Source organism: Mustela lutreola, chromosome 11, assembly GCF_030435805.1.
Source record: "Mustela lutreola isolate mMusLut2 chromosome 11, mMusLut2.pri, whole genome shotgun sequence".
Taxonomy (NCBI): domain Eukaryota; kingdom Metazoa; phylum Chordata; class Mammalia; order Carnivora; family Mustelidae; genus Mustela; species Mustela lutreola.
This window is the reverse complement of record NC_081300.1, coordinates 12,596,554-12,621,195: the sequence shown is the minus strand read 5'-3', so window position 1 is coordinate 12,621,195 and position 24,642 is coordinate 12,596,554. Positions and strand designations below refer to the sequence as shown.

Genomic DNA, 24,642 nt, shown 5'->3' with positions numbered 1-24,642 from the left:
CTCTCTGCTGAACTGCTGTCAGTCGGGATGAACAGTCCCTCTACCTCCAGCCTCCATATGAGACTTTCTGCTAATAAAAGTATGGAGGCACCAGTAGATACTACTACTATGTGCTCAGCACATGTCAGGCAGGTGCAATAAACTTCTTACACAAGTCCCATCCACTAGTGAAGTCCAGAGAAACATTCTGCTCTAGGTTCCCCACTAACCTTCAGATGTTAAACTCTGAGCCAGTTTATCAGGAGACAAGTGTGTCCCATGAAGAGAAAAATGCAAAGTGCATGAAGAACATTCCAAATTTGTCATAAGTAGAGAGGCTCCTTCTCTCCCTCAAACTCTCTGGAAGGTTCTCAATTCCATCCCTCTCCCCACTTCCCTCAGCACCCCATCAAGCACAGGTCTTCAGCAGTAGAAAATAAAACAATAACTATGGTTTTTCCTATAGAAGATATCTGGAAGAGGGAGAGAATATTCACAGGAAGAAAAAAAAGAAAACTAAAAAGTGATGAACCAACATCTGACTCAGCAACTGTGTCTAAAACATTGGTCCAGACCCCTTATCCCCGCAGGTGGGAAAATGGACATGAGACTGGATGGAGTTCTTCCTTGGGTTCCACATCAACCCATCAAGGGAGAAGAGGACCAACATTTGTTGGGTGCCTCTAGTACATGGCACCTTAAAAGCAGCTTTAACAATGTAACAGCAAATATTTCACCCCCAATATTTTCCATTTTACTACCCATTATTATTCTGTTAATTAAGAGCTTTCTTTTTTCTTTCTTTCTTTCTTTCTTTTTTTTTTTTTAAGAAAGACTACTGGGGAAAACTACTAGAATTGCTGCCAGTTGGCCGACTAGAGAAGAGAGTAAACAAGGAAAGGATGAGTTACAATTTGTCAGAGCTCAGGTTTCTACCTGCATACAGACATGGCAAGTGTAGGTAAGTAAGTCATCCAGGCAAAACATTCATTGTGGATCTCTGTCTTTTTAGTTGAGCTCTCAGCCAAGATAAACTTGAAAGGAAGAGTGTATGGGCTTGTGAAATGAATCAGAGGGTGGGGCCAAGAAAAGGGAGGTGCTAGAATTTTTAAAGATGATTTCTACAGTTAAAAGTTACTTAACTCACCACAATCTCTTATTAAAGGAACCAGTTGCCAGTTCTGCTCCAGCAGAAGAAAACAAGGTATTGTAAATATTTCTTTGTTTAAAAATGTTTATTTATGTTTTCTTTCTATATTGAAATGTCTAACAGTGTAACAAATGATCAAGAGCTCTCAAAAACAGAAAGCTTCCTCTCCCCAAGAATTCCTTACAAATCAGACAGATTTAACCCCGAGCTCGTTCCAAGCTTGTGTGGAAAAGAGGGCAAAGAGGGAGAGACAGCATTTATTTAAAAGGAGTTAGAGAAATGGTTTTACCAGAAATTGTGAAACCGTGAATGGAATCTCCTCCAGTCACTTTTCTAGATTGACCACCTCTGTATCGGTCAACATAGGCAAAGAGAGATAGAGCATTCTCAGAATAATTGAGGCCAACCTCTTCTAACCCTTTGGAAGAGCGAGCTTGGTGATATGAATTTGATCCACATCATTAATGCATGGAATTAATTTGGCTCTCATTCCCTGTCTCCATCTAACATCCCATCCAGGCTACCACTCCATGGGCTGTTAGCTTTCTTCTCTTCCATGGAGTAGCCTAAGCCCTAAGCCCCAACCTTCTACTATATGCTCATTGTAAAACATCCCAAACTATTGATTCCCTCAAAAAATGGCTTTGTGTAGAGTGCTGAGGGGAGATGTCACCCTCTGGTAAGCACAGCTCCAAGAAGTAGGCACTACCATTAGTATCATCAAAAGTCAAGGAGCTTTGGGTATCCTTTTGTAGAAAATGAAGTGAGGATCCTTCCCACTTCCTCATGCTCTATACCATCTTCCCTCCTTTCTTCCTCCTCCTGTTCACCTTTCTTCCTCCCCCAATCTCTCTTTTTTTCTGTTAAAATCTTGAAGGCAATGAGATACAATGACAAGGGAGATTGTATTCAGAGTCCAGAGAATGGGATTACAGTGATAACTTCACTCTTAGCTGTCTGTGCACATTGGACAGCACATTTAAATTCTCTGGACCTTAGTATCCTAGTAGATAAAACAAGGCAATTGTACTAGAGGGGACTCCAGGTTTCTTTGTGACTATGGGTATCTATGATTCAACATTTTGATGAATGACACTATCCTTTTATTACTTTCATAGTTCTTCAGTTTTTCCCCTAAGCCCTTGAGAGAGTTGTACATATTTTACATGTATGTATTTGTATATATTAAGGCATGTATATATTTATATATATATAGATAAAGATCTAAACTGACACTTCTAAAACTTCTGAAAACTGCAAAGAATAATTTATTCTGAAAATGGAATAGTAGTCTTCTGATCTAGACATTTTTAATCTTCTCTGAAAAAAATCATTGTCTAACCTTTGTAAGGATAAATTATTTCCTATAAAATATCATCCTAAAATTTGCATCTTTCAGAAAGCACTTTTCACTCAGGTTAAATTTTACCAATGGCTTAACACTTCTATAAATTTTTTGTAAAAAAAAAAAAAGGTAAGAATTGTTCTTTTATGTTTGGGGCAATACTTCATGTATTAATGATGATATTAACAAGAGAATTAATGAAGCTGAAGATAACTGGATATTAACTTCCACAAATAATTAACTCTTTCATTAAATAAAATTATTGTTTTCAGGAATTTGTTACAAGTAGTCAAACTCTAGAATAACCATAAACTTTAGGTAGAAAGATAAAAATCTCAGGCCCTAAGATATTATTTTCTCCTCCCTTCATGGTTAGTATAGTTTTAAGGAGGCAAACATTTTCCATATGAATGTATTTCATGAATTCTAAAGAGATAAAGCTTAATATATATGTGGTAAACAAAGCATCATTTGAATGAATACAGATGTAAAGAGATTAAGGAGGTTATTTCCAAGATGGCCCTGGATCTATCAAGAAAAACTACATACTGGTAAGTTTTGAACATTTTGTGAGGTGTACACTTATTACAAAACTAGAGTTGTTTTTCTTTAGTCAAGTGATATTAGCCTAGAATTATCTTCACCTTCAGCAATAGACATGGGCTAGAACTGAAGCAGGACTTAGAGGGGGAAGTTCTTTGACTAAGTGTAAGCCTATGGTTAGGAGGGATTTCAGTAGGATCATTGTTAATCCAGTTTATGATGAAACCAAAACTTGGCCTACCTATGCCTCTCCCTTGATTCAGAGACTCTTGACCCTTCTAAGGTCCCGAGTGCCAGGTGATGCCAGTATAAGTTGAAGTTCTACCCAACATTGGCACTAATGGGAAATTCTAGGTCTAGGAAGTTGACTTATTTTTAATCACTTAACCAGTTTGAGAGATTATTTGGCTATAAAATGACATCAGATTGAAGTAGTTGTTTCTTTGATAGAACCCATGTCTTAAAAGACTGAAAATGTCGGGTAATTAGGGGTGAAATTTAGAGGTTGAATATAATTTTTTTAAATGAGTAAAACTGAGTTCTTTTTGTTCAAGAAGATCATTTTCAGAGGGTCCCAAGTGAGTGAGAATAAGGGCAAAGAGCCTTGACTTCCCTACTTCTCTATGAGCATTTCCCACTAAACTGTGTATGGTTTCAAGTTTAAGTGAATAGACAATGGCGGCTGGAGCCCAAATAATGAACATTGTAAAGAAGTAATAAATATTTATAAACATCCATTTTGTGTAAAGTCCTGAGCGAGGTGTTGTTGGAGATACAGAAAATTTTACTCTTAAGGAACTTACCCTGGAGTTGGAAAGCTACAAGCGTGTGAAGACAGAACTATCAGTGGGATAAATATCAATAAGGGGCAAAGTGATGTTGTGGGACTTAACTCCTCTGCATACTAGAGATCAGGAAAAGTTTCTTAAGAAAGAAACTGGAACAGAACTGGATTTCAATAGAGTAAAGAAGGATCAAAACATTCTAGGAAAAAAGAAAACCATTCTAGGAATGAAGAATATCATAGATAAAGGCAGGAATGAACAGATAATGGCGCCTGGTGACTCAGTTGTTAAGTGGTTGCCTTCGGCTCAGGTCAAGATCCTGGGGTCCTGGGATCAAGGTCCACATCAGACTCCTTGCTCAGCGGGAAGCCTGCTTCTCCCTCTCCCACTCCCCCTGCTTGTGTACCCTCTCTCTCTGTCTTGCTCTCTGTCAAATAAATAAATAAATAAAATCTTAAAAAAGAATGAACAGATAAGGTTAAAAAGTATAAAAATATTGGTGATAAGTGAGAAAAACCATGAAGTTTCTTGAAAAAAATGACTAGCAATTTCTTATTTACTATGTAAAGTCAGCAGTCATGTGGTGCATTGAGAAGCAGCACAGGGCTGATGGCACCATTTTTATTATGATTTTCTCAACAGGGAGCTGCCAACTGACCAGCACCAAATTGTTCTCTGCTGCACCTTAGCACTACAATTTGAGCATTCCCTCAAACTCTCTAAACTTCAGTTTTCTAATATGTAAACTACTAATATTGGTAAGGGATTTTCCACAGTCCTTTCGGCTATTATGAATAGGTACACATATAAGGATGAATGGAAATAGATGCATATAAAATGGATGGAAATATATATACTACATATATGATATAAATTTGGATTAGATAATATATATTTTTGTCACTTCAAGAAAGGGTGATTAAAAAGGATAGTTGTGTCAGCCAAAAGTGAAATAAGTGGAAAGGATTATTAACAAGTTTTTTATCTCTGCTTTATTTTTCTTAGGTTTTCCCAATGGACTCTCTAGCCAAATCAATCAACCAATTTGCCCTGGACTTCAGCAAAAAGCTGGCTGAATCGGCTGAGGGCAAAAATATTTTCTTTTCTCCCTGGGGCATCTCAACCTCATTGGCCATGGTATATTTGGGCACTGGAGGTACCACAGCAGCCCAGATGGCCCAGGTAAGCAGGAGAGTTCAAGCATCCTCTGCGGCCTTTAAACAGAGCCTTCCTTTTAACTGCTGCCATCATTTGCTTCCTGAAGTCCACATAGCTTACATTTTACAGCCATATCCTACAAGACAAAAGATATACTTCAGCATTGTTTTAGGCCATAAAAAGAATTCTGGGGAAGAGAACCAACCATAAAATTGCTCCTTAAGGGGCACCTGGGTGGCTCAATGAGTTAAGCCTCTGCCTTTGGCTCAGTTCATGATCTTAGCATCCTGGGATGGAGCCCTGCATTGGGCTCTCTGCTCAGCAGGGAGCCTGCTTCCCCCTTTCTCTCTCTGCCTGACTCTCTGCCTGCCTCTCTGCCTGCTTGTGATCTCTGTCTGTCAAATAAATAAATAAAATATTTAAAAAAGAAAGAAAGAAAATTGCTGCTTAAAAAGCCATGTAAGAACCCATGTTCCCTAGCAAGATCAAGAGGAGAGACAATAAGGTAATCAAGTTTGGTTCAGCACCAAAACCAATTTTATTTTGATTATTAATATATTTCAGGAAGTAATGGCCCATACTTTATTTTATTTTTAAATTTTAATTTCAGTAAAGTTAACATACGATATTACATTAGTTTCAGGTGTACACTGTAATGATTCACCAGTTCTGTACTTTACTCAGTGCTCATCAGGACAAGCGAGCTCTTAATCCCGTTCATCTGTTTCCCCCACCCTCCCACCACTTCCCCTCTGGAAACCCTCTCTTTGTTCTCTCTAGTTAAGTTAGGCTTTTCCTTTGTCTATTTTGTCTTTGTTCACTTGTTTTGCTTCTTAAATTCCACATATGAGTGGTATCATACCATTTTTGAATGGCTCATACTTTAAATACTAGAATTAGTCATTGTCTTTCCAATCTCAGAAGGATTTTCTTGAAGACGCAGATAGAAAAATGAAATGAATCCAGTTCTTTGTGCTTTGTTTGGTTTGTCTATGTCTAATCCCTGGTTGTCTGCATGAATGTAAAAAACCCACTGAGAGCATTAAAATAACAAAACAATAGTATTGTTTAAGAAGTTATTGATTTGTTGTAAACATCTTCAAAGCATTGTGACCGCGTGTGCAGACACACACTTACATGCACAAGTAGAGCCATAGATAGCAAAATTGTAGTTTAAAAAGTCATGTGTATATGTGTGCTTCTGTGCAAATGTACAAATATATGTGTGTGTGTTTTAAGATAGATATAGAAAAGAGGAAATCCAGCCCTAAAGCATGCAATAACCAAAAGATTAAGTGACAGAATTTCCATTCCGGTGGTGCCCTTTGAGTCAAATACAGAAAACAGCACAAACAGTAATTCTGCATGAAATAGGCAGAATTTATATTCTGTGAGCTTGGGCTTAGGATATCCCCCTTATTCTTTTAGTTCACAAGATATTGTGTGTTTCAAAATGAAAACAAAATCCTGGCTTACCCCTGGTTAATAACTGGTTAAATATTAAAAGGCTTAACAGTTAATGTGATCGACAGTCTTAGATGGATTTCAACTGGGGTCCATTTCATGTGAACATATTTCTGTGTGCTTCTTGTCCTTGCTTTATTTAAATGCTACTGACATATCAATGGCGATGCTTTGTGACTGAGACTGAGTCCTTCATGTACCCCTGTTTGTCACTGGGTGTCAGTCAGCATGAGCTTTGGTAAACTAGATTTTATTCCCCATTGTGACCTGAGTCCAGGCTATGGGAGATGGAATTATCACCTTGTTTTCTACTGTTGCACAGTTCAGGGGAAGCAAGCATGTCCACTTCCTTTTTGTTAACTTCCAAATGAAATGCTAGGCTGAGCACAAAGAATGTGTCTATAACTGTCAAGTGAGGCAGACAATGAGACCTGAAACTTAACTAGAATAAGCAAATAAAATCCCTGAATTTTCTAGATAATTGAAGCAATATTGGCTTATGCTTAAATCGTCTAAATGATACTTTCAAATGAACACCTAGTTTTCAAAACAACCATATACAGAACAAAACAAAACATGGAATACAAGAGATTTTTACCTCTAGTGATTTCCCAACATCATCTCAAATGTCCTATAAAGAGTATAAGAATAAAGAGAGTAGCTACTTAACAGCAGCTTAAAAATTTATTTCAAAGCTGCTGTTGACCTCCCCATCCATCTAGCAACACATTATTTAAGTGAAATCAGAGCGCCCTGCTAATTAATTATATGTTCTGTGGTGATAGGAATGACTGACTTGTATTTGCTGAGGAGAATTTCAGATGATTACATCTTCGCAAATTGTGTTCACATATTTCCTTTTTATTGAAATGACAGGTTCTTCAGTTTAGCAGAGATCAGGACATCAAAACTTGTCCTGAAAGTGAGAAGAAAAGAAAAATGGTATGTCTTATTTTTAATATGCATTCAATAACTAAAAGGAACTTCTTTTAGAAAAATTTCATCAAACTACAGAAAAATTTTCAAAATACAGAAACGTGTATGCTTTTTGGAAGGGTCGTATTCTTTCCCTCTCTCTCTTTCCATCTTTTCCTTCCACTTCAAAGCTGCCCCACCTTCAAACTTGTTCTTGCCTTTATAAACTAAATGTGAAGAAAACAATACCCTAACAACTTGTAAATTCTTGCACTGCTAACATTAAAGAAAATGTTTTTTGGTCTACCATGCAACTGATTTGAGTTTTTGTTTACAGGACACCAACTCATTTTATTGAGATAGAGGCTGTTCATGTAGACCTAGTTCTTGTTCAGTGTTTTTATTTGACTGTTTGACTAATCCTTTTTCTTTTAAAGGAATTCGGTTTGAGCAATGTTGAAGATATACACTCTCACTTCCAGACCCTTATCTCAGAAATAAGCAATCCCAGCAAGGCTTACATACTTAAAACAGCCAACAGGATATATGGAGAGAAAACCTACCCATTTCACACTGTAAGTGCAAATGTGTCTTTTAAAGCTGATGGGAAAGAAAGATACCAATCAGGAAACTTTTCATACATTTCTCTAGAGATCCCAGGGACGATATTCATGTATGGGGTCAGCACTTCTGGGAAACAATCATTTAGAGCACCAGTAATTGGCTAGGTGTAAAGGAAATCAACAGTGGGTCTCAAGCCACACTATATGCTCAGAATAAAGGGGTCCACCTCAGCCAGTGAATGGGTAAGAGATGTGGTTTGGGTCATCTCCAGGTTAGCATCTGTTTCATGGAGAATGGGGCAGGAGATGCAGGGTAACCCAGTAGGGTCGATGTGCAGGAGCAGAGGGCAGAGCTGGTCCTGGGAGTGCGGCTGGACTGGGAGCTTGTAGTTGAGCAAAGCTGACTCGGGGATCAGATGGGTCATTTCACAGCATGACTTTAGAGACTTTAGGAAAGACTCTCGACATGGAATAATATCACCTTCTCCCCTTCTCAGGTGACTGAGATCCCACAATGCAGACCATACTTTCGTTCTCAATTCAGATTCAAGGGCTTCCCACAGTGGGCCACCCTGAACGAAGCCAAGCAATGAATTTCCCATTAGTGCATCACATCTCAACACATAAGAGAGTAGGAGGACCCAGGTGCCCAGCTGGCAAAGGGCAAGGAACTTGGGTAGGATAGAGGGACAGCTTTAATTTAATTTAATTTAATTTAATTTAATTTCCCAATAGGAAATTAAAGCTATCTTGTGATATCAAGCAGGGCTGTCCCTGCCCATAGCCAGTGAATTCAGGGAGGTCAGCACTTGGGCCCGGTCATGACTAAAGGCAGAAAAGCATCCAAATGAAGCCTTAGAGACATTTCTGGTACTGGTAGTCCTGAGCATTCTGCTTTGGTCCAGAAGTAGGAGGTATCTGAGTGGGGCGGGCACTTAGAGATGAGAAGGACACAGATATACAAACTGAGACATCTTTTATAATGTCCACAAGCCCTGGATGTGCTCGGAGAGGTTGAGTAGAACCTACGAGTCAATACAGGGAATGGTGCCTTGTGAAATTTTAAGCCTTCCTTTTTTACTGGATCATAATTTCTACATAGTTTAGACTTCCTAATCTTCAAACCACTGCCTGGAGGCTGAATTACCTCAGCACTTCTTGCTGAACACAATTCCTCTACCAAGTAATACACTGAAGGGGTATGACAGGGCTCCTGAGGATGGCAGGTGCCCTCATAAGCCCACTTCTGATGACTGCCACCAGGGGGGACATCAAAGGTCCAGAGGACTAAGCCAGGTTTCTTCCCTCAGACAACCTGCTGAACCCTTGGCCACACTTTGCAATCCATTTTCAGAGCAGCGTATAGCTCTCCTCGGGGGCCCTCCACAGGTTTTTGGTGCTTAGTGTTCATAGCAGGGGGCTGCCGGACCCACAGGCTTCACTTTGGTGCTGGCTCTGCTAGAGAAAGCAAAGTGCAATTGCAAACAGGTCTTTGTCCCTGGAGATAGTCCTGGGGTTTCTAGAGTTCTCTCCCTTTTCATACCAGCCCCATTTCACAGGCATGGATAAACACAGGAGAGGGTAGAGGTGCTTGGGTCACTCAGTCCATTAAGCATCTGAGTCTTGGTCTGAGGGTTGTGAGTTCAAGTCCATGGTGGGCTCCATGCTGGGTGTAGAGCCTACTTTAAAAAAAAAAAAAATAGGGAGGGTGTGGGAGCCCCAGAACTGGGAGGCAGACCTTCCTCCACACCTGGACTTCTTCATGGCTAGTCTGTGCCCAGCTAACTTTAAAGAGGGGAGTGTTTAGTTTTCGACCAAAATGGAAGTATGGAAAGACAGAGGGGGCAATGGGGTGGAGGTTTGCAATGATCCATGGATAGCCTTGATGTCTCGGTTTTGGACAAACTCTGCAAAAGAAGATTTTACCTCTATCTTCCAGAGATATCTAGAAGACATGAAAACATACTTTGGTGCAGAACCACAGTCTGTTAATTTTGTGGGAGCTTCTGGACAAATTCGAAAGGAGATCAACTCTTGGGTTGAAAGTCAGACTGAAGGTAAGTTTTCACCAAGGTGCTCAGCAGAGTATCTTCTCCAAGCATTTTTGTATTTTTTTGAATTTGCTTTGTAAGAATGTGTATTTCCAAACAAGAACAGTGGATACATTCTAAATATGCAGAACATTTCTTTCTATCCATGCCCATGATTTTCAGATTCCTAGCTTTCCCAGCAAGTCTTATCTAAAACCTCTAAGTCAAGATACCCACTTTACTAAGAGGACAAGAAAATTCTTGTATCCCAATAATTCCAGACAGGAGCCCAGGGGCAAAAAAGCAGAAAAGTGCAAAGAGGAAAGTAAAAATACTGCAAACATTTGTGATTTCTGATGAAAAATAGCTAGCAATTAGTAATGAAATTGTGGCATTAAATGTGTTATATAATCTTAAGTAATTTTCAAAATGAGGTCATATATTACGGTAGGGGGCTAAGCTGCTGTAGCGGAGAGACTTGGAATACAGTGGCTTAATGATAAGGCAGACATTTATTTTTCTTTTACATAATAGTCAAAAGGCAGATAAGCATTGTCTCTGCTGAGGCAATGCAGAGACCCAGACTGGTGGGTTAGCTCCACCATCCTCAAAACATGGCTTTCGTATTTAAGTCTAAGATGATTCTTGCATTTGTCATTGTAAAGTCACCAGGAAATGGTGAAAAGAAAGCTTCTTTGCTTTTAAGGAGATATGACCCAAAGGTTTCACACATCAGTTGCACCCATATCTTAAACTCAACTACATGGCTGAGTTTTACATGGTCCCCCATTTAGGCTCTGGGGACCCACCTGTCCTGATTTTCTTGAAACTTTCCTAGATTTAACACCTGAAGACTTCTCAGTCCCAGGCAAACCAGGATAGCTGGTCATCTAGACTTGCTGTAATAACCATCTTTAAGATGTAGTTTGAAGCTAGGTAGCTACACACTCACTTAAAAGTTGAGTGTTCTATTTCTTTTTTAATTTTTTAAATTTTAATTTTTAAATTTTTATTTAAATTCCAGGTAACATATAATGTAATATTGGTTTCTGGTGAAAATTTAGGGATTCAACACTAAAATTTAGTGATCATCACAAATGCCCTCCTTAATCCCATTCCCCCTCCCCCGCCCCTCTGGTAACCCTGACTTTGTTCTCTGTAGTTAAGAGTCTGTTTCTTGGCTTGCCTCTCTCGTCCTTCTTTTCTTCCTATGATCATTTGTTTTGTTCTTAAATTCCACATGAGTGAAATTATATGCTATTTGTCTTTTTCTGACTGACTTACTTCACTTAACATTATACTTTCTAGTTTCATCACATCAGTTGCAAATGGCAAGATTTCATTATTTTTCATGACGGAGTAATAGTCCATTGTGTGTGTCTATGTGTCTATCCTTTTTATCCCTTTATCAGTCATTGGACACTTAGACTGTTTCCGTAGCTTGGCTGTTGTTGATCATGCCGCTATAAACATGGGGGTGCATGTCTCCCTTTGAATTAGTATTTTTGTACCTTTGGGTAAATATCTAGTGGCACAAATTGGTGGGTGGTAGGGTAGCTCTATTTTTAAATTTTTGAGGAAACTCCAAACTATTTTCCAGAGTGGCTGCACCAGCTTGCATTCCCACCAACAATACAAGAAGATTCCCCTTTCTCCACATCCTCAACAACATCTGTTGTTTCTTGTGTTGTTGATTTTAGCCATTCTGATAGCTGTGAGGTCATATTTCATTGTAGTTTTGATTTCTATTTCCTTGATGATCTGTGATGTGGAGCATCTTCTCATGTGTCTGTTGGCCTTCTGGATGCCTTCTTTGGAAAAATGTCTATTCATGGCTTCTGCCCATTTCTTAACTGGATTATTCATTTTGGGGATGTTGACTTTTATAAGGTTTTATTTATTTTGGATACTGACCCTTTATCAGATATGTCACTTTATCAGATATGTCATTCGCAAATATCTTCTCCCATTCCATAGGCTGCCTTTTAGTTATTGATTGTTTCCTTTGTGGTGCAGAAGCTTCTTATCTTGATGAAGTCCCAATAGTTCATTTATGTCTCCCTCTTTGCTCACACAGCACTCAGTGTTGAAAACTCACTTTGATAGGTACCGCACTGTTATTGAAGTTAACCACTGAAGCCTCCCCTGCTAGACTCAAGGGCCCAAGTACAATGATGCTACCTGATGTGAGTTTCAGCTTCAAATCACTAACACACAGCAGGCCTGCTAATTGTCATTGCTCAGAACATTAACATTTACTGAAATGCCCTGAAGAAGTTGGCAGCCTTAATTCTCAGTTCCTTTTTCATTGAATAGTGACTCAAAAGCCATGGTGAGGCAAGAGTGACCATTGTACTTAACTTATACCTGACTTGGGTTCATTCAAAAGCAAGCCTGTTTTTAGAATGATAGACCCGCTCGCATTTACTGAGCACTTGTATGGATTCAGTCAGCAGGAGGACCAAATGGGACCGCACAGGCAAAAGCCTGCTGTAATATCCAACACAAATTCAGCATGGCAGATGTGACTCTAAGAATAATCTGGGGCTGAACTAACCCTGAGGTCCTCAGATTCCTAACACTCAGATTCTAGAGTGTTCCTCAGATTCCTGAGGTCTTAGATTCCTAGGTCAGATTCCTAACCCAGTGTCTGTCATGTTTTCTGGAAAAGAAGGGGAGCTCTACAGATAGGAAGGCTAAGAGCAGTTAACTTGCGATCTTTACACAAGAACAAAGCTTTTCAGAGCCGAGAGGAGAACCATGGTCTCGTGTTGCGGAAGCTGGCTTCTTCCTATCCTTGCCCTGCTTCCCCTGCATCCACTGCCGCCCTTAAGGAACATGACCAGACCCAACTGTCTAGGTCACAAAGCCTCCTTGGAGATTGTCCTGTGTTGACAGAAATGTGTCATAAGTCTGCCCTGCCCAGTGTGCTAGGGTCACATGTTCCATCCACACATAACTATAGATGGGTTCAAATGTGGCTAATGTTACTGATGAACTGAATTTTTTACTTCAATTCAGTTTAAGTAATTTAAGTTTAAGCAGCCATGGATGTCTAGCGGCTGCCATATTTGACAGTGCAGGAGTTTTGATTTTGAGGAAGAACTGAATAACTAATCTTAAATTATGGAGGAACGAGTAGACTTCAGATTATAGTTATTATAGGGTCGAGATATAGGACAGACACATTTTGAAAAATCCTCTGTTGTCACACGACTTCTAAAATGAGAGATCTCCAAAATAAGTTAATCAAGGGCATGGTCAGAATCTTTTATTGAGCCCCTGTTTCCTGCATCCTATGACCTCATTGTTCCAGCTGGCAAGGCTGGCTCTACTTCTTAGAAGTGGTATCTTCCAAAGAGGCAGAAAGCTGTAATCTTTCTGTATTTTCTCTTTATGGACTGAACACAAATTGGTTATTTGAGGGATATTCAAAACCAAATAAGGTTAAGGAATTAAACAGCTTTTCAGGAATTTTGACTTCATCAAGGCATAATTCTGTACGCCCTTAAGAAAAAGTTGCTAGAAACTCCTCAGCATGTATACGTTCCATCTGAAACACCTGAAAGAAGCTTCTTTCCTTAAGCTTTCAAATAGAGTTTCTTTCAAGTAGCCATATGGACCACTGGAACATACACAGCATTCAGAGTCAAAAGTCTCCATAGTGTCAGTTACATGTTGCAATTTTTTTTTTTCTGGATTGTCTTCATTATAGTCTATAAACTACTTGAAAGTGGGTGTTGGAGAAGGTTATTGTCTACATGTTTGTCATCTCAAAACCTCTCATGTGTTTGGCACACTGGGCACTCTAGTGTCACATTAATAACTGTGCTCAGCAGGACTTACTCTGAATATCTTGGAAGATTGTCCTTCCCATTCATTACCTCGAACTACCAGGGGTGTGTGCAATGAACCAGCCAGTAGGTGGCACTTTAGCTCTAAAGAGTACAGCAAAATCATGGTCAAATTTGACTCAGTTACTTTTAAGTTATATTTCACTACACTTTATACATCCTTTATTCAATAATTATGTTTTACATAACCTAAAACAGCTGCAGGTTCAAGAGGTTAGTTTCTCTGAAAGCATATGAGTCCATAGAATAATGCAGCACAACTTAAATCATCTGTATCTCAACCAACCTGAGATAAGTTTGTGCAAAACTCAGTCCTCTATGTTTTCTATTTGCATCTACAACTCTGTCGAGTGATAGAATACTTGATTAAAAATAACACAGCTTTTAAAAAAATAAAACTTCTGTGCAAAAAATAAAGATTAAAGAAATGATGTACACGGCCTCCCCATGATGAATCATCAAAGAAATTAAGTTTAATACAGTCTTTAATAAGATTGGCGAAAACTAAATTGTTCATTGTTAAACCAAAATGTATGTTTCATCTGTGAGGGAGGGCTGTCCTGAAGAGACACGTCCAAGTCATACCTCAGATCAGCTGGAATCTCTAGAAGTGTTACTGACCCCAGAACTTTTTTCAAAAGCTGCACAGGGGCTTCTCATGCGTGTCGGGTGAGGACTTCTGCAGGCGGGGTGTGCACACGCGCAGTCAGGCTCTTGGAGCCCATTTGTTGCGTGTGCGCATGTCTTCCCAACCCTGCTTTCCGAGACTTCCATGTTGGTAGCTCGAAATCAATATGGCGAGAATATTTACACCCCAGAAATGGGCTACAAATCAAGTTTCCTTCTCCCCCACTCCTACCTGGAGACAGTTTACCAGCAAACCACTGGAAATGGAAAGACAAGTTCTGGATTTCATTTGTCATTTTATTATATTTCACTGACCTACTCTTGTTTTCCATACCTACTTTTTTTTTTTTTTTAAGATTTTATTTATTTGACAGATAGAGATCATGAGTAGGCAGATAGGCAGGCAGAGAGCTGCTGAGCAGAGAGCCTGATTAGGGGCTCAAACCCAAGACCCTGGGATCATGACCTGAGCCAAAGGCAGAGACTAACCCACTGAGCCACCCTGGCACCCCCTACTTTTTGTTTGTAACAATAAAGGGAAATCTAGAAGTTAAATAGACCTAATTTTAGTTGTTCTTAATTATTTTTGAAAGCTTTAGCACATGTGTTATATATAGTCCTTATTAAAAAGAAAAAAAAAAAAAGGTAAGTCAGCAACCCCACTAGTCCTGACTTCACTGTGGTATAGATGTCCTTGCTCATTGCAATAACCTGCAGGCAGACATATTTGCTACCCATTACTGGCACACAGGTAAATATTAAAGACCATTAGACCAAATGGCTCCAAACCAGTGGCTCTCAGTTCTCACGACACATGAAACTAAGTTTACTAATTCCTAAGTCCAACCCCAGATGAATTAATTGAGATCTCTAGGAGGGAGGCTCAGGCATCAGTATTGTCTAAATCCTCAGGTGATTCTAATTGACAATCAAGGCTAAGAATAATTATTGCAAATAGGATAATACCCTCAATTCTATTAACACCCCCTTTCCCATTGAGCTCCACTGCTCATGGCCTTTGAGGTTCCAGTTCCCTGGATAACATTTGGCCTTGCTCAGCAGCCCTCTGGGGTGTGTGTGTGTGTGTGTGTGTGTGTGTGAATGTGTGTGTGCGTGCACGCGCCTGTGTGCACACGCACGGGTGCACTCGTTGTGGTTTCACCTAATCCATCTGTATTCTCTCTTCAAAATGTCTTTCAATAGCATCTTTTCTTAGTTTGCATTCCTGTTTCAGAATTATTCTTTTCAACAAATATTTGTTCTAGAAAAACATAGTTTGACTATGTACTCTAAGGCTTTAAAAAGAGAACTGTACACAGATCTTGTACCTTAGTTATCAAATTTGCTTTTCATAGGAGAATGGGTTAACCATTCTGAAACTATTTTATGTATATTCTAGGACTGAGCAAATGAGTAAATATATTGGAAATAATAAGGCTCAGGTGTTTCACTGACAGGGAAAGGAATTGTAAATAAAGAAAAGCAAAGATGAGCGTGAACCCCATGGTGCTGGACTGAAATAGGAAATATCAATATGAATTCCTCATCTATAATATATAAGCAGAGAATTAGATAGATATGGAAATATTTACAGATGTGTGTATAATACATGTATTTTCTAGCTTTCTCTGCTGAGCAATGACACCCCAGGAATAATGAACATAGCTAACATCCACATCTTGATTTCTAAAACCCACCCTTCAAATACAAAAACAAAAACAAAAAACAAAAAACAACATAACCAAGGCTGCTAGAAGAAATGCCAATTCTAGGGCTGGGACATGGAAAGCACCAGATAAACTTTAGGACATACTGTGGTACCAGAATATAGGTAAATGCCCAAAATATCTGAGAACATGTCCAATGGATGTAGGAGCCAACTTGAGGATGTTTCTAATAGCCAAATCTGGGACAATTTGGACAACAAAATAGATAATGATAGTAATAAATTATAACCCATAGGGTAAAACAAACATCCATGAGTCTATACTGATATAAATTACCTAAATAAAAGGAGGAGATGGGAGAGTTCTTTCTCATAGTAGAATTCCAGTTGATAAATGTAGAAGGAATAGTGGAAATCGAATATCACCATTTGGCAAAACACCACAATCATCATTGTTTCAGGCAAGATCATCAATGAATGCTGAAATTGGTGGGCAAAAGTTTGATGAGAAAGAGGAAATTTATTTGGTCATCTAGTAGCTCCCCACATGACACTTATGAATTAGAAAGGGAAAAAGTCGTAATTTTACAGTGAGAAACCTGTGGGAATCAAATCATCAAAGTTAACATCACCCATAGTGGGAAATAAGAACACAATCTGTTTCCTGGTATGATTCATTGAGAAGCACATAACATTGTTTCTGTGGTTGTGTTTGTGACCTAGGGCTGCCATGACCAATTACCACAAACTGGATGGTTTCAAACAATAGAAATGTATTCTCCCACAGTTCTGGAGGCTTCAAATCTGAAATCAAGATGTGACCAGGGCCACGCTTCTTTCAAATGCTCTAGGGAAGGCACTGCTCCATGCCTCCCCTCAATTTCAGGTGGTTGGGGGGCAATCCTTGACATTCCTTGGCTTGTAGACTCTTCAATCTCTGCCTCTGTGGGCACATAATCTTCTTCTTTAAGTCTGTCCTGTATCTGTGTTTTCACATCGTCTTGTCCTCTCTGCGTGTCTATGTCCAAATTTTCCTCTTCTTGTAAGGATATCATTACTAGGTTAAAGCTACTTTAATCCAGGATGACCTCCATCTTAACTTGATTAGGTCTGCAGAGACCCTGTTTCCATATAAGAGCACATTCACAGGGACTGGTATTTAGGACCTAACATATCTTTCTGGTGGGATACAATTGAGGAAACATCAGACAAATCTGAAACGGTAATTTGACACTTTTTCAAAAGTGTCAAATTCATGAAAGACAGAAGGAATGATTCAAAGGCACAAAGACAAAATGATATAACTACAACTTGAGATCTTGGATTGATTTCTGATCCAAAAGAAGAGTTTTACTGGAATAGCAGATGAAATTTAAATAGGACCTGTTAGTAATATTCTATTGATGCTAACTTCCCTGTTTGGATCATTGGTGGATATAAGATATCAGTCAGTAGTATTTCATAATTATCATTTTTATAAGTGTGGCATTTTGCCAGGGTGTAACTATACCATTTGTAATCTATCCTTTTGTTCTTATAGGAAAAATCCAGAATCTCCTACCTGATGATGCAGTAAATTCTGAAACCAGGATGGTTCTGGTGAATGCCCTTTACTTTAAAGGAATCTGGGAACATCAGTTCTTAGTCCAAAACACCACAGAAAAGCCTTTCAGAATAAATAAGGTAGGAAACTTTTAATAATCAGCATGGTTTTTACATGATATTTTAAAGGATATTCTATTTGAAATTTATTCTTCTTTTTGAATATATGTTTCTGGAAAGTCTGGCTATTGCCAGGGCAGGGATACCTAAGCTAAAAGCCAGGTCCATTCTGCCTGGGGATTCCTCTTTTCATTGTTTCTTCTCTGAAGAGAGACAATTCACATATTTTATCGCTTAGTTCTTGCTTTGACTATGGTGGAGTAGGTAAGATAGTTATATTTATTTCCCAGCTGTCAAAGTGACTGGAGCCATGCCTAAGTTAAAAATCTACCAGAACCGTAACCCCCGACTCTTCACTATTAGTTCTGTTCTTGTTCTATTAGACCAGTACTCTCTTCTTCCAAACCCATATCTTGCCATAAGTAAAAGAAAGACACATTTAGGGGCACCTGGGTGGCTCAGTGGGTTAAAGCCTCTGCCTTCGGCTCAGGTCATGATCCCAGGGTCCTGGAATCAAGCCCTGCATCGGGCTCTCTGCTCATCGGGGAGCCTGCTTCTCCCTCTCTCTCTCTGCCTGCTTCTCTGCCTAGTTGTGAAATCTGTCTCTCAAATAAATAAATAAAATCTTAAAAAAAAAAAAAAAAAGAAAGAAAGAAAGACACATCTAAAATCTCATGCTTTCCATTGTTTTCTCTTTGTGTTAGTATACAACACACTCATTTTTGTGATAGATAGGAACTTACTACCTCAAAAGGGGAGACTAATATAAGGCAACAGATAGATCCCCTAGAATCCAAGGGCTAGAATATGTCTGGGCCTTGGAACTTGAGTGGAAACAAGGATTCAAATGTAGTCAAGATTCAGTCTTTATCTTTGCAAGTCTGTTTCTCCCATCATTCTTCCCTCAGGCTGAAATCTAACTTTCTCTTCTTCCCAGTCCACAGTAGCAGAACATGCTACTCACAACATTGCCTCCATTTTAGAGACCAGTCTAATAGATCTCATTTTAAATTCCTAGGAAAGGAATTGATTAGCCAATATTTGTTAAAGCTGATTAGTCCTGGGGTGGGTCTTCTCACATAACCAGTGCTCCCAGGGACCTAATACAGTAAGCACACAGGTATGTGGAGTAGGTGGCTTTCAGTCAGTGGGATAAAATGGGGAAGGGACCAAACATGTAATTGAATGGACTAAGCAGAGCTGGATAGTTACCTGGCTTAGTACATCCACAAGGAATTTTCAGTTACAAGTGGTAAGATAACATTCCAAAATAGCTTCAGGAAAATGGGATTTGTATTAGCATTATTTACATAATGAAGGGGAACTGAGAGGTCCAGGGAGTCTCAAGACGTAATCTCACTTCTCTGTCCTCTCTTCCCTCACTCCCATCACCTTTACTCCTTCTGGTTATCACCTTCATTCTCTAATACTAAAGATACAATTTCTCTATATGACCCGAGAATTTGGTTGCCCCATCGTCAGCCTTTGAGCTTCACAACTCTGGTAGATAGTCCTTCTGCTAGCTCTAACAGAATGCTCCTTCCTTAAGGAGGGCTCTGTTTTATGCGATTCATGTGTTTATCCCTGAAAAAATCACTGTATCCTGAAGTATCCTGAATGAACAACCCTAATCATATGACCACTACATTAGCAGACGGGTGGAACTCTGTGATTAACAGCTCCCTATAGAATGGATAAGTAAAGTGTCTACAACATTTGAATTGCAGGGTTTTGTTTTTGTATTACTATTGGCCTTACTATAAATACACTTTTTTAAAGAGCATTTTTATGTTTGCAGCAAAATTGAGAGGAAAGTAGAATTCCCATATATCACCAGCCACATAATTTCCCTTATTATTAACATTTTGCATTAGTGTGGTGCCTTTGTTATAGTTAATGAGCCAATATTCATACATTTTCATTAATTCAAGTCTGTAGTTAACACTAGGGTTCACTTTTGGTCTTGTATAGTTCTATGGGCTTTGACTAATGCAAAATGTCACGTATCTGCCATTCTGTTTTCATATGGAATAGTTTAACTGTCCTAAAAATGCCCTGTACTCCACCCATTCATCCCTCCTCCTAAATACCTGGCAACCACTGATCTTTTTACTGTCTCTATAGTTTTGCTTTTTCTGGAAGGCCAGGTAGTTGGAATTGTATAGTATGTAGACTTTTTAGACTGGCCTCTTCCACTAAGCAATAGACAATAGATTTAAGCTTTCTCCCTGTCTCTCCCTGGCTTGATAGATCATTTCACTTTACTATTGAATAATTTTCCATTATCTGGACATATTGTAGTTTGTTTTGCAATTCACCTATTGAAGGACATCTTGGTTGTTTCCAATTTTGTGCAATTATGAATAAAGCTACTATAAATAATCTGTGTGCAAGATTTTGTGTGGACATAGTTTTTAACTTCTTTTGGTAAATACTCAGGAGCACACTTGCTGGGTCATGTGGTAATACCATGTTTAGCTTTGTAAGAACCTGCCAAACTGTCTCTGGAAGTGGCTTCCACTTTGCATTCCCACTGGCAGGGAATCACATTTCCTGTTGCTCCACATCCTTGTCAGCAGTTGATATCGTCAGTGTTTTGGATTTTCAGCCATGCTAAAAGGTCTGTAGTGCTAGCTCATTGTTCTAATTTGCAATTCCCTAAAGATGCTTGAGCATCTTTTCATATGCTGTAAGTCTTCCTTCAGTGAGGTATCTGTTCATATCTTTTGCCTATTTTAAAAATTGGGTTCTTTTATTACCATTGAGTATTTAAAGGTTCTTTATATATTTTGATACTGATTCTTTATCAAATATGTGTTTTACAAATATGTCCTCCTAGCTTATTGTCTTTTTATTCTCCTAGTAAATGTCAGTGTTTATGATACTAAAATACTTTCTCAAATGTTTGCATGTGAAATCCACCTTATGCCATTTCTGAATCATTGACATTGGCATAGTTTGCATGAGATAAGATACTTTTTAAAGTGTTCAGTAGGATCCAGCTTGCTGTGACTTATAGAGGTTGCCACAACAGTGTTATAAAAGGCAACTTCCACATTACTTATCAATAATGTTATCCAGTAGAACATCTATTTCAGAAAATAAGGTCTGTGTAACTTTATTTAGCATTTTACAGAGAATCATCAGTTTTGCCAGGGTCCCAGACTACTGGGAACCAATTATGATAAAACAAAATTAAGGATTTGGTGGAACACTTTCTCAATGACTTTGCTACTTCCTTTCCATAGAGTACAAGCAAACCAGTGCAAATGATGTCCATGAAAGAAAAACTCCAAGTTTTTCACATTGAAAAACCACAAGCTATGGGCCTACAACTCTACTATGAAAACCGTGACCTCAGCCTGCTCATACTGCTGCCAGAAGATATCGATGGCCTGGATCAGGTATAGTCTGTCTGCTGTGAAGGTGGTTCTGGCATTTACCCCTCTGGGGAGAAACAAGACATGGTCTCCCTGTTTGTTTCTTTGATTCCTGTAGAGGAAGACAACCAACATATCTTGAGCCTTGAAGACTTTATCTTCACAGTGTCATTTAAGTTTTATAAAATTCTATAAGTTGTCACACTATTCCTCAGAAAGTTTAAGTAGCTGAAAGAACAGTCACAGGAGCAACAGATATGTATATATTTTTTGTCAGTCACAGAGCTGACCTCAGTCTAGGTCTTTCTTCTCCTTCTGGTAGGGCCTACTTAATCAAAGTTAATTTTTTAATCATTTGCATTAATTTAGCTTGAGATATATATTTTTCAACAAGACTCCGACTTCCAAAACTTGAAAAAAAAAAACTATTTTAATTTAAAAAAGTCTTTAAGAGGAAAAGGCTGTATCTGTACTAAGTATCAGTACTACCTTCAAGTATTATTTGTTTATCAGCTAAATTTCTATAAAGCCTAGTATAACTTTGGTCAGACCATGTTTCTGAGCAATTTGTATGTTTAAATTGAACATTAGTTTCCCATGCAGTGAGTGGCCTGGATTTCCTTGCACTGTGCATAACTTTTTGTGTGTTCCAGATTCTTTATACTTGTAAGTTTTCATAGTCCTGCTAGAATTTTGAAGAGATTTCCAAATGGTATCATAAAATCTGTGAAACTGGAAAGAATGGTAAAATTAAGACCAAGGGTGTACAGTAAACTATTAGCATCACAGCTTTATAAGATAACCCTTTCTTCCTAAAAGTGCAGGCTCCTGAGCTGAATATGTTGTCAGATTACTAATGTGTACTGTCTACAAGTATGTCACTGACAGCTTGAGTCTAAAAACTCTCAAAGTAGCAAAAACATGCATCTTGAAACAAACAAACATGCTATCTGAAAAAAAAAATCAAGCACATTTTTTCTCCTATATATATATGGTTATGTATATCCATATATATTTATTATTTAAAAAATTTAAAAGATAAAGAGGAGAAAAACACTCTAAAACACTATACTGAAAAACAGCCGTTATTTTTAAGATTTGGAGATCTTCCTTTCTTTACTCTTCCTTCCCTTTTTTGGGGCATAGCTTATTGTTATTAATTTCATATTGTTGTGTTTATATAGACATTTTATTTTATCTCAGATATTGTTTTCAAAAGGCTGCCTCTCATGTTAATATAACAGATATCCTTTTGTACCCTGGCACATAACTTGTTCTAAAGTTTATACTTTGGTGTTGACAGCACATAAGGCATATTTATGCTGACCCATTTCCGTGTGTAGTTGATGTCTTGCATGCTGGCATAGAAGTACGCCATTTTGAAATAAGGTCTAATTCTCCTGTATCCCGGCAACTGGTCAGTTACAAAACAAAGATTCTGTAGGTCAACAAGGTGAAGAATCTCATTACACAAAGAATTTCCAAACGTGTGTGCTTTATTATCCTGGTTAATGGGAGGGACGGTAATTCATCTATGTAGTATCCAGGTCTCACTCAACCACTCTTTATGGAATTACGGACTCTCTCCTCCCCGTTCCACACCTGCAGCTGGAAGAGGCCACCACCTACGAAAAGCTGACTGAGTGGACCAGCGCAGACATGATGGAGTTGTACGAGGTTCAGCTGCAGCTCCCCAAGTTCAAGCTGGAAGAGACTTACAATCTCAAGTCAACCCTGAGCAGTATGGGGATGAGCGATGCCTTTAACCAGAGCAGAGCTGATTTTTCAGGAATGTCTATGGGGAGAAACTTATTTCTGTCCAATGTTTTCCACAAGGCTTTTGTAGAAATAAATGAACAAGGTACGGAGGCTACAGCTGGCACTGGGAGTGTGGTGAGCACTCGAACTAGGCTCCCTTCCATTGAATTTAATGCAAACCACCCGTTCCTCTTCTTTATCAGGCACAACAAAACTGGTAACATTCTCTTTTACGGGAGATTCTGCTCCCCCTAGACAATGGATCTCTCTCATTAAAAGAGACCAACTTCTGGTGTGAAAAGTGTACGAAAAGATGGAGAAACACAATTATAATAAAAACCAGTTTGCAGCTTGTTATCTTTTTCCACATTCGAATGTTAGCAAATAAACTTGAAATAATGCATTCTAGTGGTTTTATCATATTTATAAAACTAGAGAGAATGGCAAATTTTATTTTTACCACTTAACATTTTGTCTTAATGTGACTATTATTTACATTTCAGGAGTACTGTTATTCAGTCGAATGCCTTACAATTTTTCAACTACTTGGTCATTGTATTATCATTGTTACTTATATTTCACATGCCTCCTTGAGAGAAGAAAAATCTTTATAAAGGTAATATATGGATTTTTAGTTTAAACAAATGTAGAAAGAGTATGTTAGATGTTAGCACCAGGGGAAAGGTGTTAGAAGTATACAGAAGTCCCTGGATTATCTTTGCAGCTTTTTTGTGAATCTAAAATAATTCAAAAATAAACACAATAATTATTGTGTAAAAGTGTAGTCATATTAACATCCCTGCCTTTAAAAATATTATGAGGTAGGGGCACCTGGGTGACTCAGTGGGTTAAGCCTTTGCTTCGGATCAGGTCATGATCTCAGCGTCCTGGGATTGAGGCAGCATCTGGCTCTCTGTTCTACAGAAAATATACTTTCTGAATCAAAATTGCTCAAAAACTCGTCACATATGGAATTTATTTCCTTCTAATCTATCCAGATTATGCTCATATGTAACTTCATTCCTAATTTATACTTAATAACTCATGCTCCCTGTGACAACATTGTTTTGTTCTTCTAATCTTTACATTAATATCCTATCATGGATGTGATAGAATCCGATCTGTTCTGTTGTTGGGCATTTGCTGATTTTCTCTGTGCACATGAAAAAAGGATGAATGGGTCATCATTCCGCATAATATTTAATCCATGTTTGTGCGTTTTACTTTCAGTGAAATTCCTTGAAATGCAATTTTGATTCAGAAAGTATATTTTCACAGCAATTTCTTCTTTTTCTTTCTTATTCCACCCATGCTTTTCTTTTTTCTTTTCATTTCATTTCTTCTTCTTCTTCTTCTTTTTTTCTTTAAACACAATTCTGGAAGTAATTGGCACCCAATTTTCAGCATTGTTTATGGAGAATAAGAAGTCATGCCTGTCTGACCTTACCAGCATCGGAAACCGATAGTTTTTATACTTGTGAGTTTTATGCTTTAAAATGATAACTTTAATGTGCTCTCCACCACTACTTTCTTTTTGGGAGGTCATAGTGTAGCATAGTGATTAAAACAGTGAACTCCAGAGTCACACAGTTTCCAATCTCCTGTCTGTTGCTCACAGCAGAGCAGCCTGGGGGACTAGAAAGGGTTCCTGGGCAGTGGTCACAACACATGGCATTGGTGGGAAGTTAGGGATCAGTTAACTAATATTAGTTAATCAATTAACAATAGTTAATTATTATTAGTTAATTACTATTTTCTTTTTA

General features: G+C 38.4%; 1 protein-coding gene across 1 annotated transcript; it reads left to right on the top strand.

Moving 5' to 3' along the window:
• Nucleotides 1-1,102: 1,102 nt before the first annotated feature.
• SERPINB10 (serpin family B member 10) lies at nt 1,103-23,282 on the top strand. Its single transcript, XM_059139337.1, has 8 exons — nt 1,103-1,183; nt 4,808-4,984; nt 7,301-7,366; nt 7,777-7,914; nt 9,842-9,959; nt 17,620-17,762; nt 20,990-21,145; nt 22,730-23,282. Exons 2-8 carry the CDS (start codon nt 4,817-4,819, stop codon nt 23,132-23,134), a joined length of 1,194 nt encoding a protein of 397 aa, XP_058995320.1. The 5' UTR covers nt 1,103-1,183; nt 4,808-4,816; the 3' UTR covers nt 23,135-23,282.
• Nucleotides 23,283-24,642: the final 1,360 nt, after the last annotated feature.

Excerpts from the sequence above, each read along its gene's own strand:
- SERPINB10 (XM_059139337.1), top strand. The coding sequence starts at position 4,817 with ATGGACTCTCTAGCCAAATCAATCAACCAATTTGCCCTGGACTTCAGC. Across the intron at positions 4,985-7,300 it reads CAGCAGCCCAGATGGCCCAG|GTTCTTCAGTTTAGCAGAGA; the intron begins GTAAGCAGGAGA and ends TTGAAATGACAG. Across the intron at positions 9,960-17,619 it reads GGTTGAAAGTCAGACTGAAG|GAAAAATCCAGAATCTCCTA; the intron begins GTAAGTTTTCAC and ends TTGTTCTTATAG.